Source organism: Epargyreus clarus, unplaced genomic scaffold (genome assembly GCF_041222505.1).
Source record: "Epargyreus clarus isolate Ecla_fem2 unplaced genomic scaffold, WU_Ecla_fem_2.2 ptg000027l, whole genome shotgun sequence".
Classification (NCBI taxonomy): domain Eukaryota; kingdom Metazoa; phylum Arthropoda; class Insecta; order Lepidoptera; family Hesperiidae; genus Epargyreus; species Epargyreus clarus.
In genome coordinates, this window is record NW_027332234.1 from 9264116 (window position 1) to 9279336 (window position 15221).

General features: G+C 34.0%; 1 protein-coding gene across 3 annotated transcripts in view; it reads right to left on the minus strand.

Annotated features, from left to right (window-relative positions):
- LOC140753689 (transcription factor hamlet) overlaps window positions 1-15221 on the minus strand; it is a 128484-nt gene that overhangs the window by 15625 nt on the left and 97638 nt on the right. For all 3 annotated transcript variants that reach the window (XM_073088442.1, XM_073088441.1, XM_073088443.1), the window contains 2 exons: window positions 6345-6467; window positions 4950-5046 (listed from right to left, as the gene is read on the minus strand). In XM_073088442.1, the coding sequence (XP_072944543.1) occupies window positions 4950-5046; window positions 6345-6467 (220 nt within the window). The remainder of the gene's footprint in view (window positions 1-4949; window positions 5047-6344; window positions 6468-15221) is intronic.

Here is a 15221-nt window from a genome sequence, read left to right on the forward strand (position 1 = left end):
TAATTACAAAAGGAACAGGAAGAGCTATGCTGTTCAGTATATACGCGGAATAATCATTATTAATGTCATTTATTAATATGCCAACTGATATAGCACAGATTATGCAGACTGAAATGGAAATGGTTCGGCAACTACATACGAATAATCAGTGCGGAAAAAAGCTCCTTCAGTAAAACAAACTGAACGTTAAGAAAAGAGTATAGGAGATAAGATAAACGAAAGCGACTTCAATTATGAGACGTGTTATTCCAAGCGATTATTATTACGGATGGTAGAGCATTTTTTTTTAATCCATAGCAAAATTAAATTGAATATAAAATTAGAATCCTTTTTATCCGATTGGCAAGGAAGGGTTATGTTTTTCGTGCCTATCTTGTATATTTGTGAATTTGTTTATTACTTAATTTTAATACACTGGCCGTTATAATAATAATACTCGTATCAATGGACAATGATCATGAATCAAAATAGTTTATCTTTTATCAACTAAAAATTGTTCAATTTCGCGTTACATCTAGATATGACTAAAGCCATCTAATCTGCGAACAAAAACGGGACAAACACCCGTACCAGATTTAACCCTTCACTGAGGGCGGTGATATTAAATTGAAATATTTCTATTTTATTGTCCGTAATATTTATTTGATTGTTAAATAAATACGCGATGTGGGACGCCGAGCGATTGTCGGTTTAATGGGGGTGCGGCCATTGTTGTTGGTTAATTTTTTGATTAATCATTCGCTTTCGTGGGGGATCGCTGCGATTCGGTTACGTTGGATTTGCGCAAAGATGTCGTGATGATAACATGACTTTGAAATTGTAAAACCTAAATGTAAATTATAGATAACGCTAGTTGCATTAAGTGGAGCTGATATTTTTTCTGGGACAGTAAATGTGTCAGATGTATTTGATGCTCACGTTAGAACGACGTAATGCGAATTAGCGCATGATTTGTTAGTGTAATAATAACCACGTTGCAACTATATGACAGTACAGAAAGATATTAAAAAAATATATTTTATAACAATACCATTGTAGTAAACATTCATATTTATTTTAATTTGATAAATTGACATAATATTCGTAAATGAACATAACTTTCCACAACGACAAACAGAAATACCGAAAATCATTGCCATGACCATTCCATTTATAATCCATTATTTATAATTGGTGTTACAACAATGCCTATTCCCACTCGCACTTTGCATCTGAACGTCTAAAATACGTACGCGTGATAATACGGATTCTGCGTACAACAATGGCGCGTGCGCCGGCGACAAAGCAGCGTCATCAATTTTAATCTGCGCGACAATTGCGCGATGACAAATGTCAGCGCGACACTCATTCATTACTCGCACGAACGCACGCGGCCAATTCGAAAAAGGAACGCTAATAAAGGGTTAACTTCGCATTATTATTACATATGACGGGGTCAATCATAATTCGTGTTTTTTTTTTTGGTTCGTATATTTTTGTGCCTAAACGTACGCCAATGTAGGTAATATATAACTTAATTTAATTTGCAAGCGTAATTAACATAATTATGTTAACTTTTTTATTTAATTTACTTGTTTGTCTTATTGTTTCTGTATCTTAAACAAAGATAACATATTTTTATTCGTTATTAAAGCTTAGAAAATTTGGATTCAGTCATCAACTTTTGATGCTGACTGTCCCTACAATACTGTTACTATTATACATTATTAGAATGGATTTATCATAAGTAAACCGATGAATAAAGTGCGTTCGATTGAAAGTGACCTCAAAAATAAAATTCCACAGGCACCCAAATTGAAAACAAAAACGGCGATCAATCAATTACTATCACGGAAACGGAGCTTAAGCTTTTACCTTCAAACCGAGCCACTTATCTCGTGCTTGTGACGTTGAATTTATTAATCCTTTTGCAAAAAGTGCGTGTTATCGTATAATTCAATGAGAGCCGATAGGTGGCCTGCGATAAACGCCTCATCAATCATGTCTTGTGCAACTGAGCCCGGAGCATTACGACAAATGCTTGAATAGGCCGACTGCAAATCGATTCTAATTATGGATTATATTCGAGAGTCATTGTGGACGTTATTGGAACGTCATGCAGCTGATGTTGACGCGATGTGGGCGCTGAGAGCTACGGGGAATGTGCTGATGTATGTTTTTATAACTATGCAAGAAGATTCGCGAGCCACGAGGTACAGTTTGCATTTTAGAGGATATTAGAAACCACGTGATGGTAAGTGGCTGTAAAGTATGTGTAGTTTAACGACATTTGTAATACTAGACGTATCGCCAGGGTATCATAGGATCTTATTAAATTAAGGGCTTGTGTTTCACCTTTTATGAATGTTGAAAATTATCTGACAACATTTCAATCATTCGTAATAATGCACTAAATTCATCGTACGAGTATATTTCATTCCATTCCAAATGTAATCCATGAAAATTAAAATAATATTTGTTGTAAAACATTATCTTGAATTATATGACTCGACTCCTTCAATATGCAATACAGTAAATTCTATAGTCCCTTAGAACCAGTACCTAACTAAAATTTTCTTTCAACATTTTCTATTTTCAACCTGACAAAATATCATAAGTCACAAATATTATCAGTACATAGGATATCGTATTAATATTAATACACATAGGTGGGTACATATATGAACGTGAGTGACGCGTAATACTATCAAACGGGTAATTACGTGCAATCAGAATCGCATATATCACGTGAAGCCGGCTGCGACGCCGTCCTACCGGAAACCTGCAGGAAGCTCGAGGAACCTCGGCTACTGAAATAGGGCTGTACTGGATGTGGCTTCTTAATATCATACCCGTTATCCGATTTTAACATGAATTAAGTAGCTAGTAAGCATACAGTTCAGATCTGAAGAAGTGACTACAGCTAGAACTACTATCAGGTAATCCAAATGTCTTAAGATCTACTTCTATTTGTAGTTGTTTTAAGTATTATACGGTCTAGTTAAATAATATGGAATAATTTGCCAATTGTAAGTAACAGTGATTATTATAAAACGGAGCGTCTAAAGCTTATATATTTAGATCACTTCTTTTAAACGAATGACGAACACTAATCGTATGCTCAATTAATCATGTACCTACTATTACCAACACAAAATCTTATATATGGAATATTATTGTTTTAATTTAACAAGAAAATGAAAATTACATTAACATCTTTTTTGTGACACTGTGGATATATATTTTGAGAAACGGCCAGAGCCACATCTAGTCGATCGCGACATCGCAGCCCTTACATAAATACAGCATATGCGTGATTTTTCACATCGGCCGTGGCACGTCGCGATTTATCTAAATTAAATATCGCATGCGCGTGTCACCGGCGCGCGGCGTGCGCACCCGCGCGGTGTGTTCGCGCCCTGTGATTTGTGACGTATCTGCGTATATATACAGCATGTTAAAAAAATATATATTATTTAAATAATTCTTAAATAAACCCAGATCATGGGTACATGATATTTGTGTGACACATACAGCGTGTGCTAAAAATAGTTAAATTTAAAATATTTATTAAATGAATCAGATCACGGATACGTTAAAAAATCAATGAAAATCGATTAAAATGAATAAGTACCAAAAGCTGTTAATATTAAAATATTAATTAAATGAATCAGATCACGGATACGTCAAAATAAAATCAACGAAAGTCGATTAAAATGAATAAGTGCATTAAGAGCAATTAAAACGTTCTTGATTAATCATCGGAAAAGCCTATATCTACAAGTGATTTTAAATTATCGAAATGTATATTCTGAAACTTTTATGCAGGAGTCATTTTCACTTTATCGTAGGATATAGTATTATAGTGACATGTGTTAAACTTCTGAATGAAATATTATACTTAACATGGAGTAAATCCATATAAGATTTCATTTATTTGCAAATTATGTCTTCATACCTAATTCGAAGGTCTTAAGAATGCTACGATATAACAAATATACTCTTGTATCTTTACTCTCAGTTGACAGTTATTTTTATTAGACAGTGTAAAATAAAATTCGAAACACATTCAAATCTCATTTTTTTTTTTGTATCGTACATATGATTGCTTACTATTTCTAAACAAGCCTATCCTAACAGAGCTGCCTATATAACTAGTGCATGAGTCAAAAGTCACACGTAACGGGGCGCAAGGCAGGTGACTCCAATTAACTCCACCCTGGACAGCGCAGTGAAGTGTGACGTCAAACACACGTGCACTGTGATTTCACTGACGTTACTTCGAAACTATGATCGCCTGGTACATTGTTACTATTTTGCTGTTATTATTTGCATGTATTGTATGATAAGTTTATTGACTTTGTTTTAAAAATCGAACCAAACTTATACCTATATACAAAGCTAATATACACATGCACTATAATTTCACTGACGTTACTTCGCCAACTACTCGTATGATCGCCTGGTACATTGTTACTATTTTGCTGTTATTATTTGCATGTTTATATGATAAGTTGATTTATTTTATTTAAAAAAATCGAAACAAAATTATACCTCTATACATACATAGCTAATATACATGTGCACTATAATTTCACTGACGTTACTTCGCAACTATGATCACCTGGTGCATTGTTACTATTTTGCTGTTTATTTGCATAAGTTATTATTATTATGCTTTGTAATTTTACTAATTTTATTTAAAAAATGCAAACCCAAATCTATGTATGAACAACGACTAATGAATTGTAATGTAGTTGATTACAAATAAAATAATTATGTTATGTATTCTATTATACGCACATACATACTGCAACAAAGTTTTGTAAGATTTTTAAAAGGAGGAGGAGCAAAAATTATTGTCAATACATTTTTATTAAAAATAACCTTCGGTTCCTACGTATTTACCCGTATATTTGTAAACAAACAGCTTGTATTGCCTTAAGCAAATAAATAATAAAAGCACTTACCGGTAGCAGCATGATCATCTTGTAGCGGCAAGATCGTCCGTGGACCAAGCAGCAACTCTTGACCAGAAGGTACATCGCGGATCACCTTATACCAGAGCTGGAAAACATAAAAATAACTTATGAGACTTAGTTACATATTAAAAATACTTAAAATAATACTAATGTTAAAAATTTCGTTGACTCTACATCGGCTCTTTCCTCTCTGGTAAAGAATTTAAAGTTAAAAAGTGACTCTATATCGACTCTGCTAGCTGCACGAGTTTTTTTATTATTTTCTAATAGTCCAGATTATTATAGAGTCCAATAAAAGGCTCCTTTACTTAGAAAACGTCTAGTCAACGTCAATATGTTTCGGAGAACAGACTCTGATAAGGCTTTGATTGGCTCTATAATTAAGAAAGCAAGCAAATAATTTTGTATAAGTCAAAGAAACTCGAGTCATAGGGTCAACTGGATGTCTGACACGGTTTATAGTTCGATTCCCGTTCAGACATTAAAAAAGAAGCATTAAATTAATTTAATATAATTAGTTTTCACCTAGAGCTTCAATTTCGACCATTGTCTTACAAGTAGAAAATTGGAAGATTTTGTCGATAAATAATGCAAAAACAACGACACACATTAACAAACTCATTTTGCAAATAAAACATACTTACGAAATAACAAAATAATGTTTGTAAAATATCAAACAAAAGCAGTTAAAATTTAACCTCGTATTACACTGGTTTATTCATACAGGGGCGAAATATCAAATAGCGTTTAACCTGAAGGGTCGCTGAGTGAATCTAATCACCGCATCTGTTCCCTCTGACCGGAAGTGGGATACAGTTGTTCAGCCGATTTTCTGTCACCGGAAGTTGCCAACGTTCCACATTCAAATTTGATTGGGGTAGCACAAAGGTTTAATGAGGGTTCTGATAATGATTCGCCGATGTCGTTACTTATGGGATTTTTGTGAGTAACAACGTGGTGTTTATATTGCGCGATGTTGTGATTTTTTTAAATATAAATAATATTGAATGCTCATTTTACCTTGTATTTCATATACTAAATACTATTTTTAAATACCTAATTACTAAAAAACGCTTAAATGTTATATTGGGTGTCCCATATGACCGAATAAGAAATGGTAGAATTTTAAAGAATACCTACCTACTACCTACTGTATTTAACATACATGTATTATCTATCACCAATTAATTAAATATTATACTATTGAACTATAAAAGCTAGATAGCTTTTAGGGTAGAAATTTACGTACTAATAATGCTAAATATATTAATTCGTTATACTCGCTCATCTCCAAATACCTATACTAAATTGCATATACAAAATTTAAGTAAGATTTGTCAGAAACCAATAATATTTAAATAAAAAAAAGAATATAAATCATACTTGTCCACCCAGCAACATATGTTGTACATTAACATCATGAGGATAATTGGAGGACCGGATGAATTTCAGCCAGTTTGTGTTATCTGTTGTGCCATCCAGCCAGCCGCCATTTTTTCCAAAAACCTGAAATCCAAAAAGAAATATTATTATTACCTATCAACATAAAATACCTGTTAGAATAAATCCTAACTCTAAAAGTTGAATTGTAAAAAACAGCGACATCTACCCAAAGTTGCATGAACTACATGGTTAGCTTTCATTCGAGTATAGTACGAAAGTTCAATGTATGATAAAAGTCATGTTGATGAAATGTTAACTTTTACCTGTGACTCTCAATCTAAATAAGTTACAAATCATAAGAATATAATATTAAATAAGCCAAGAAACATTTATAAACGATGCCAATGACGATAATGTTATTACAATTAGTTAGATGAATTTCCGATTAAGACACAATACTTTAATATGATGGCTAAATTATCTTGATAGATACGACAATCCCACCGCAGCTATAACTTTGGGAGCGTCATGGCGCGCCACCTGCCGGCAGACATTAGAGTGGACACCGCAACGCGACAATAGATGGCGCTATTAGTCCCTGTCAAGATGCACCGAGGTCGTCAGCTTGGCCATTTGTCAGTAACCTCCCCAAATGATTTAATTTTCATAGGAAGCGCGCACATTAATCAAGTTTTTATTGCGGGGATGCAACTTCGCATAATTTGTTTTTTTTTTCGCTCATAACTCAATTCAGTTTTGAATTTGGGCAGTCGTACAGGCGTGTTGTGCGATTATGTACGCCTGGTTATACATTATTAATTGATTTCGCTTATAGTTGTACCTGCTTACATTATTTTATTATGCAGACCGTTCTAGTTACCTAGTTGACTTGGATAGGTAGGTTTTTTAACGTAGGTATTTGTTTATCGTAGTAACTCTACATAGAGCGCTAACGTAATGATTATATTATTTATTGAAGAAGCATTGCAAAATATTCTTTATTAATAATCTATTTTGTTTTAACGGTTTACTGGTAGTTATAAGTATAGTTAATATGAAGATATGTAATAAATTAACTTATTCTCGGGTGGAATGAATGTTGTGCCGAAATAACAATAGGTAATCTGTTTAGGAAGGTAATATGGAACGCATATGATCTCCTATACCTATAGATAAACAGACTCCTATCAACATTTAGGAATTAATGACAGATGTCTACATACAGCAGTGACGTATAAACATAACATCAGTAAACTCCTACCTCCATTACAAAAAGACGGTACCTATATCGAATTATGCTTTTATTCAACAAAAATTCCCATTGAAAAGCTTCAACCGTCCGCTATTCGCTCTGATAGCTAAAACAAGAGGGTTATTGGGTAACTAAGGGGTGGCGTAACCTACAATTTTCTGGCAGACACTACAATTCAGTGTGCATACATTCGATTGAGTCATGATACTCAATAGCCTGTATTTTAGGGCGGTGTTTAATCGCCGCCGGATCAAGAGCTAGTAATATTAAAGATGCCTAGTTCGCAAATTATATTAATCTTTATTGAGCATAAAAATAATTATGTTATTGTCCGACGTGGCAGAATGTTCATAACTATTCGAAACTACTTAGAATTCTGCTCAGAGTAGAATAAAAAAAAACTTAGCGAACTACCACAATTCATATTAATTTGTTTGACATAGATTAAATGTTTTCCTATATGCCTATTATTGTTATCAGAATGTTATTTTCGTTACAAATTAATTTATAAATTCATCATGTAAACCTTAATGAAAAAAGTAATCAAGTAGGTAAATAAACCGCATTTTTAATCAGTTACCTACAATTAGTTAAAGTCCATAAATATATTGTCACTAACTAAAGTTTATTGTTTAAATATAGTTCATAGTCTATCGTTTACTGGTTAGAGGTAGAACAAGTTGTTTATAAAGATGTTTTTCTAGAGGGTTCCGTGTTTGGATTAGCTTCAATTGGGGTTTTTAACTTGATCTATTGCAGTTCAAATTTGAACGGTCAATATGGGCGGTAACGCTATTATTTGGCTCTATAAGACAGTTTTGTAAATATGTAATAAAACGACTTTATTTATGGATAGTAAGTAACATTACTATCATACCTATTAATATCGATATCAATAGTTTGCTACAAGATTACATAATTTAGAAAGTTTAGATTAACGCAAAAATATTTTACGCTGTACCTATTCTGATACGCGCATGTAATATAAGTTAATAATCATATGTCTATTCCGTTGGTGTAATATTGTGTATATTTTCCTTCCAACTCAGTTTTTTAAATTCATTTTTCAATATAGCCATAAATAATGACAAGACCTACAAGAGTCATCGAAAGAAGGTGCGTAATCCGGCGTAAAATTAAAAGGCGATCCCCTTCCTGAAGTTGTACAAAATTAGGAGAAAATCACGTGAAAAATAAAAAGCATCTGTTGCACAATAAAAAAGACGTAACGAATAGTGAAGATCATGGCGCGGGATCACTCTATTTTCAATCTAACGGTTTTGGAATAAAGGTTAGGTTAGGTTAGGTTAGTAGGTATGGAACAAAACAAGTATAAGGTATTAATCAAAGCTGGATTCGGGAAACCCTCCTTACGCGTCAGCGACAAGCCTTTTCCGCAGCATTTATCACGTTATTAAAACTGCGTCGGGTGCGTTCGGTAAAAAAGATAATTATCTTAGGGACCCTCGTCTTGAACAGGGCTGAACGTTTAACATCTTCAAGGGGCGTTTGCGTGGTAGTTAAAATTATTAGTGCTTTTCTCGTGTTTTTATTGTAGGGTCAATCTTTGAATGTCTACGAAGTAGAGTGAATTTTGGAAATATAAATACAAATCTTGTAATAATAAAAAACTCATTTAAATTCTAGGCCACATATTAAGTAGTAATATTACCGATAGATTATGCTTTCAATAGGATAATAGTAGGTACACATATGAGGATAAAATACGTAGATTAATTGGAGTTGATAACAAATATTTGTCATTTTACATAAAAATATACCTACAGATTGTTATAAAAATAAAAACCAAGAGCAGAAGTGGCTTAATTTTTGTTCAATAAACAAATTTTGCAAATTTTGCGAAACTTGGTAGTTTTTTACCATCCCTATCAACTAGCGGGCGATTAGTAGGCGAGTGACATAAAAATAAAAACAAAAACCAAGAGCAGAACTAGCTTATTATTTATTTCTGAATAAACTAATTTGGAAAATGTGAAATTTTACAGGCTTTTGCCAGCCCTAGAAACTAGCGAGCGATGAGTAGGCGAGTGGCGGCGCCACATGCCGGCCATCAGTCATCGATGATTGTGCGGACACTTGCCACCGATGTTACTTGCCCCGTGAACTATGGACCGTATGATGAGTTATGTTCCGTGTCTTGAGATGAAGGGCTGGGTAATTGTCTATTATACAATACTGGTTTAAGATTAATACCAACATTACCAACCGATTCTACAAAATTGTTGAAATAATTAAAACTGTAGAGTCTAGTTCCTTACTAATTTTAGGCTATATCTGTGTAAGTTATTTTAAAAAAAAAATAACAATGATTAAAGTGTAGTTTTGTATATTATTTAGGTAAAGTACGGACAGCTATAGGTATATTTTTGCAAAAATCTGTAGTAAAGGAAAAAATGTTTTCTTTGTTTCAGTCTGATTGACGCAGTGACACACAAACACTTGTTTAATGTGGAACATTGATATGAACCCATGTAATCTTAAATCAAGTAAATTCTACCTATATATGTATACTGAAAATTCAGCAAATCCCAATACCATTATTCCCTAGTAAAACGCATAAAAAATAATATCCTTTTTTAAGAATTAAAATTCGAGTACCGACCTACCCATACTTTAATATGGGGCACGTGGAAATGACTGCAGTGCAGATTATTATAAAAAGCGAATTTGTAATTTAAACGAACTGTGGTAGATCTCATATTTTGCGAGATCGCAATTTCCCGGAATACTTGGGGAAAGCTACAAATGTTCGCGACTCGTTCGCGTCGGAAAATTACATTTCATAAATTCTAGTGATGTACGTGGGCCTGCTTCCGTGTCGAGCGATATAATTTTGTTACTTCTGTGGTAAGCTAATTTTTATAGTAATTGTCGGTTTATATAAATTATAGCGATGCAATTTTGTTACTATTGTCGTAAGCTAAACTTTATAGTAATTATTACCGATAATAATAGCAATTATATATTATTAATAAATACCAATGGACGGTATCAGATAAATACTCGTATGTGTAAACTCTTTATAACTACCTTCGAAGCACAATAACAAGTTCTATTTGACAGACGATGAAGTAAACCTTTGTTCAAGATTGTCTGATCAATAATTAGGTATGTATTAGGTATTTGTTTTAGGTACTTTTAATGTGGCCAATCAAGTCTCCTATTAATAGGTGAACAATGACATTTAATGAAAAATTACATTCGAAAGTAATCGAACTATTTTCTCATTTTTTTTATTATTGTTGCAAATTTTCTAACATATTTCTCAGACTTTTTACGGAATAAAGGTACTGTTTACGAGAATCAATATTAACAACAACATAACAAAGCACATTATAGGACACGTCTGTTTTAATAAATCAAAAGTACGGTGTAAGGATTAATCAGCATGATGCCTTTTGTATCGTCCAAAATTGTATGTTTTGTTTTGTGTTCTTTTTTGGGTACAATAAAGAATATTATTATTATTATTATTATTACCTACATACGATCGCACTAAACATATACACTATCATAAAAGTTGCAACATATCGACACATCCCATCCCTATTGCGCTGAAGAGCGGTTCCTACCGTAGCGGCGGTCACGCGTCGTTGCGCGAATCACACGTCTCGTTTCACAAGATAACAATTTGTGTGCGCGGTTATTTCCCCGTATCCCGTGCACGCCTGCGCCAAATTGGACCGCCTGTATACCTATATAATATTAATAAACGTCCTTGTATAGCCGAATTTGAACTTCCCCATTAAACTGTATAATTTGTCCTAAATAGGCAACTACTTATATAGGTATGTCATATCTTCAAATAATCGTGCAAATAATCGTGCAAATAAGATTTGCCGTTCTAAAACCCTTTTATAAATCTCTAATTAGCTTTTCAAATCACTCAACGGAACGCTTCCGTAAGCGGCGGCGAAATTCGTTTTATGTCCGGAATTCCGACCACCTTGTATTAGTCTTGTCTAAATTTTAGTCCGTGTTCTAAATTCCTAACTTTGCATACCTATGTGGTCTGATAAAAGCATTCTTTTAGAAAAAAACTATCAGAAAACTGTACGGAAAGTAGGCCATTCGTACCTACAAGCCTTTGTTTGTTTCATATCTTTTTTCTAACTTTCATTCAGGTTAAGAAGCGCCCTGACACGTTCACATAAATTACCGTAAACCTTCAATAGGATTACACTGTTCATCATTGTCACTGTATCGGACTATTATTGAGAAATTAGCCTCGTTTACGGTCACGTTTCGACCATTAAGCGAAGACAAAACGTTCTAATTCCTGACACGACAATATATTCACGGACTGATATCATTGCGCAAAAAACTTCACATTTGCGATATATTATAAAATAAACTCTATGTCTGTATAAGTGAGGTTTGTTTGAATTTTGGTGGTGGAAGCTTATGTAGGTGTTAAAATGTGATGTGCCATTCACGCGGTATTATCGGCACCCCATTGACAGGAACAAAAGCCGCCATCGTTTGTTCGGCGATCGGTGAACGATCTCGCCACTAACGATTGTATTTTTGTATTTGCTACAGAATAACACGAATCTATCGATGATAATAGGACCGTATGTTTCCCGTGTGTATGCATAGAACGCAATATTATGTGCAACTAATGAGGATAATAAAGGATAAGTAGGCACGTTCTAAATGTTTTTATTTGTGAAATTAGTTCATATGTTTGTCTGTCTTTTAGTCTATTTATCTGTTTGTTTCTTTGACTAGAACGTGCCTATATAAATATCTTGAACAAACATAGGCAAATACACAATTTAACATAGATTCGATTAATGTTTCATTCAACTTTTATTTCTTAGTCGCAGTATCTACATATAAAGTAAGAATAACTAATTGTACGATAATTGTGTCGTGAACTAGTTAAGGGACCACGAACATGTCAGAGTAATAAAGAATAATGGAAATTAGGTTTACGTCATCACTACATTTGACCCCATTTTTTTTATATTACCTACTAATTTCATTTTGACTGTTGATTGCCTGACCATTAATACAAGATCAATAAAATAATTACGATGAACATTAAATTTTAAAATCAGATGTTTATATGAACTTCTACGTAACCACCCAACACCAATAATTTGGTAGATTTGAAAGCTGTCCGAATATTTCAAATATTTTATGGAGATAATATTTTATATAGTTCCCTTTGTATAAATCCTACTAAAAATACTACAATAACACTTGGTACACTTCCACGGGGCAGCGATTTGGCGCATTTATTTTATTTATAAAATGTTTGTGTTACATAATTATATTCGTTTTATTTTATTTTAAAGAGTGTTAAATTGTTTTTTTTGTTTATCCACGAAGGAAAATCGAAATAAAAGCTAACTACGCGATGTAGGTACCTGCAGTTATCTATTCTGGAACATAGCGAGCAATCTGATTCTCGTACTCAAAGCGCACATCTGGACGCGTTAAAACGGATTAAGTGGAAGATTACACGCAAAACTCGCAAAAAACTACCCTCACAGACACCGACGTCGTCACGGTGACAATTGCTGGGAGCCGGAATTATTCGGTTATATTCGGTTTTTTTGCTTATCATTCTCCATTGCTCCCGTTTTTTTTTTCTTGTTGGAACTCTGGGTCATAGGGTCTTGTGCAGAAAATATTGATTTGATAAACACGGCTTATTAATAATAAATGTATCCAATTCTATCAACCAAAGATGAACAAATAAAAAAAACATTGGGTGGATTATATATCAATAGTGGGCGTAAGATACCTACTTTATATATGTATTTAATAGTCGCGATCTTTCTTAGATTAATTAAATAATACAATACTCGTGAAATACCTCACATTTTATAAGCAAAACCGAAAGAATCTTGAAAAAAAGCATCATAGAACTACTCGAAACTCGAATATAAAATTTCTATCCTCATTCAGATCGCTGCGCTAGCTTCGAGCTCCACTAGCTATGCATAAATCCATCAATGTTGATACTCGTATTTTCATCTCTTTGAATGTGGAGTTGTTAAAGAGTATTGTTTTGAAATCGACCGCGGAATATTTACAGCGCCAACGTTAGCCACTTGGCATCCCACGCATCAACAATCGCCTCTGCCGAGTTCTCAGTGTAAACAAGTCTTAACCTAACCCAATAACCGGTGCATATATCGCATTGCTTTCGGGGTATTTCGTTATTTTGTCTACACGGATGCTGGCGATTGTTGACCAACCAGTACAAGAAGATCCCAGCGAATTACGCGCCTCCTCTTTTCGAATCCGCATCCCGATGATTCTGCAGAGACGTGGGGGATCAGGGAATAGTGGTGGTTGCTTAACATTGTGGCGCGAACGTGCCGTGGCTTCAACTCCACAGGCTATTATTGTTCTGGCCAGCTCAGATGAAATATTGCCCCACTGTGCACGCCCGCACTGTTTTTGCACGAATTTGTTGGGAAAAATATTGGTGGAAATAAGAAGCCGCAGAAAGACGACTCGTGAGCAAAGTTTGCAATGAGACTTTATTACGAGTTCGAAGCAATTGTACGCGAATTATTTAAGTTACGTTTATTCTTACCGCATGTTGGAGGGAGAGTATTTCATAAGTCTTTTCTTACGTAGCTCTCAGTTATGTACATTGAAGCAAGAACAATATAATTAAAAGTACATATTCCTAGGTAATTTTAAACATGACTTTTAATAAATCTTTTGAAATTCAAAGACTAAATGATTTCGATATATTTATACACTACTGCGTGGTTAGTGCATACTTACAAATCGTGTAGGACCAGTACATTTTTACATAAGGCCGTCGATATTTTTCTCGACATATTCAAATTTGGTAATCATCAGATGTCCGTACATCTATCTCCATTGACTAGAGTTAAACAAGTTTTTGCGTTAACCAAAATCACCCCGAAAAATTATGACATTGCGGACCCCAAACAAACTGTCAATGTTTCCGAAACAGGCGTATCTGTAGGGGATAGACGTGACAATGATCGTCGATACGGCGAAGATAAATTCCTATCACACCCGGAGATTAGCTGCTATTGTACAACGGTGTAAGATTAACTGATAAGTGTCTGCTTGTTAATAATAAAAGAAATGTTTATAGAAGGGGAAGCTCCCTCTGCTAGCGTTATTTATAACGCCACTCTATCAAGCTCGGAGGAATGAAGATGTGGTTGTACGATGAATTAGCTTTCATGCTCGCTTGATTAATCGCTATAGACTGATTAATTAGGTACAAAAGGGTTTAGGCTGTGAGGGGTATGAATATTAGCCCTAGACTAGAGATTCGAAATTGAATCTGTGGTAGTCACATCAGATTTTTTCGGTAAATCATCGTATAACAATGTAGCATTAATTGAAATCATTTTGAGAAATCTACGTACGGGGAAAATAATGGATTGATAATGATTGTATAATGATGGTGATCAGGGGTTGACGAAATTATTTAAACATCTTTGCTTTTTAAGATCCCAGAACTACGGGATTTTATTTAAAGAAATATCATTCAATACCTAAACTATAATCGAAATCGTAAATCTGCAAACAGAAAATAGAGAACTATGTTAAAAGATAATTTTAAATGAATAATGTTCAAAATAAAACGTTACAAG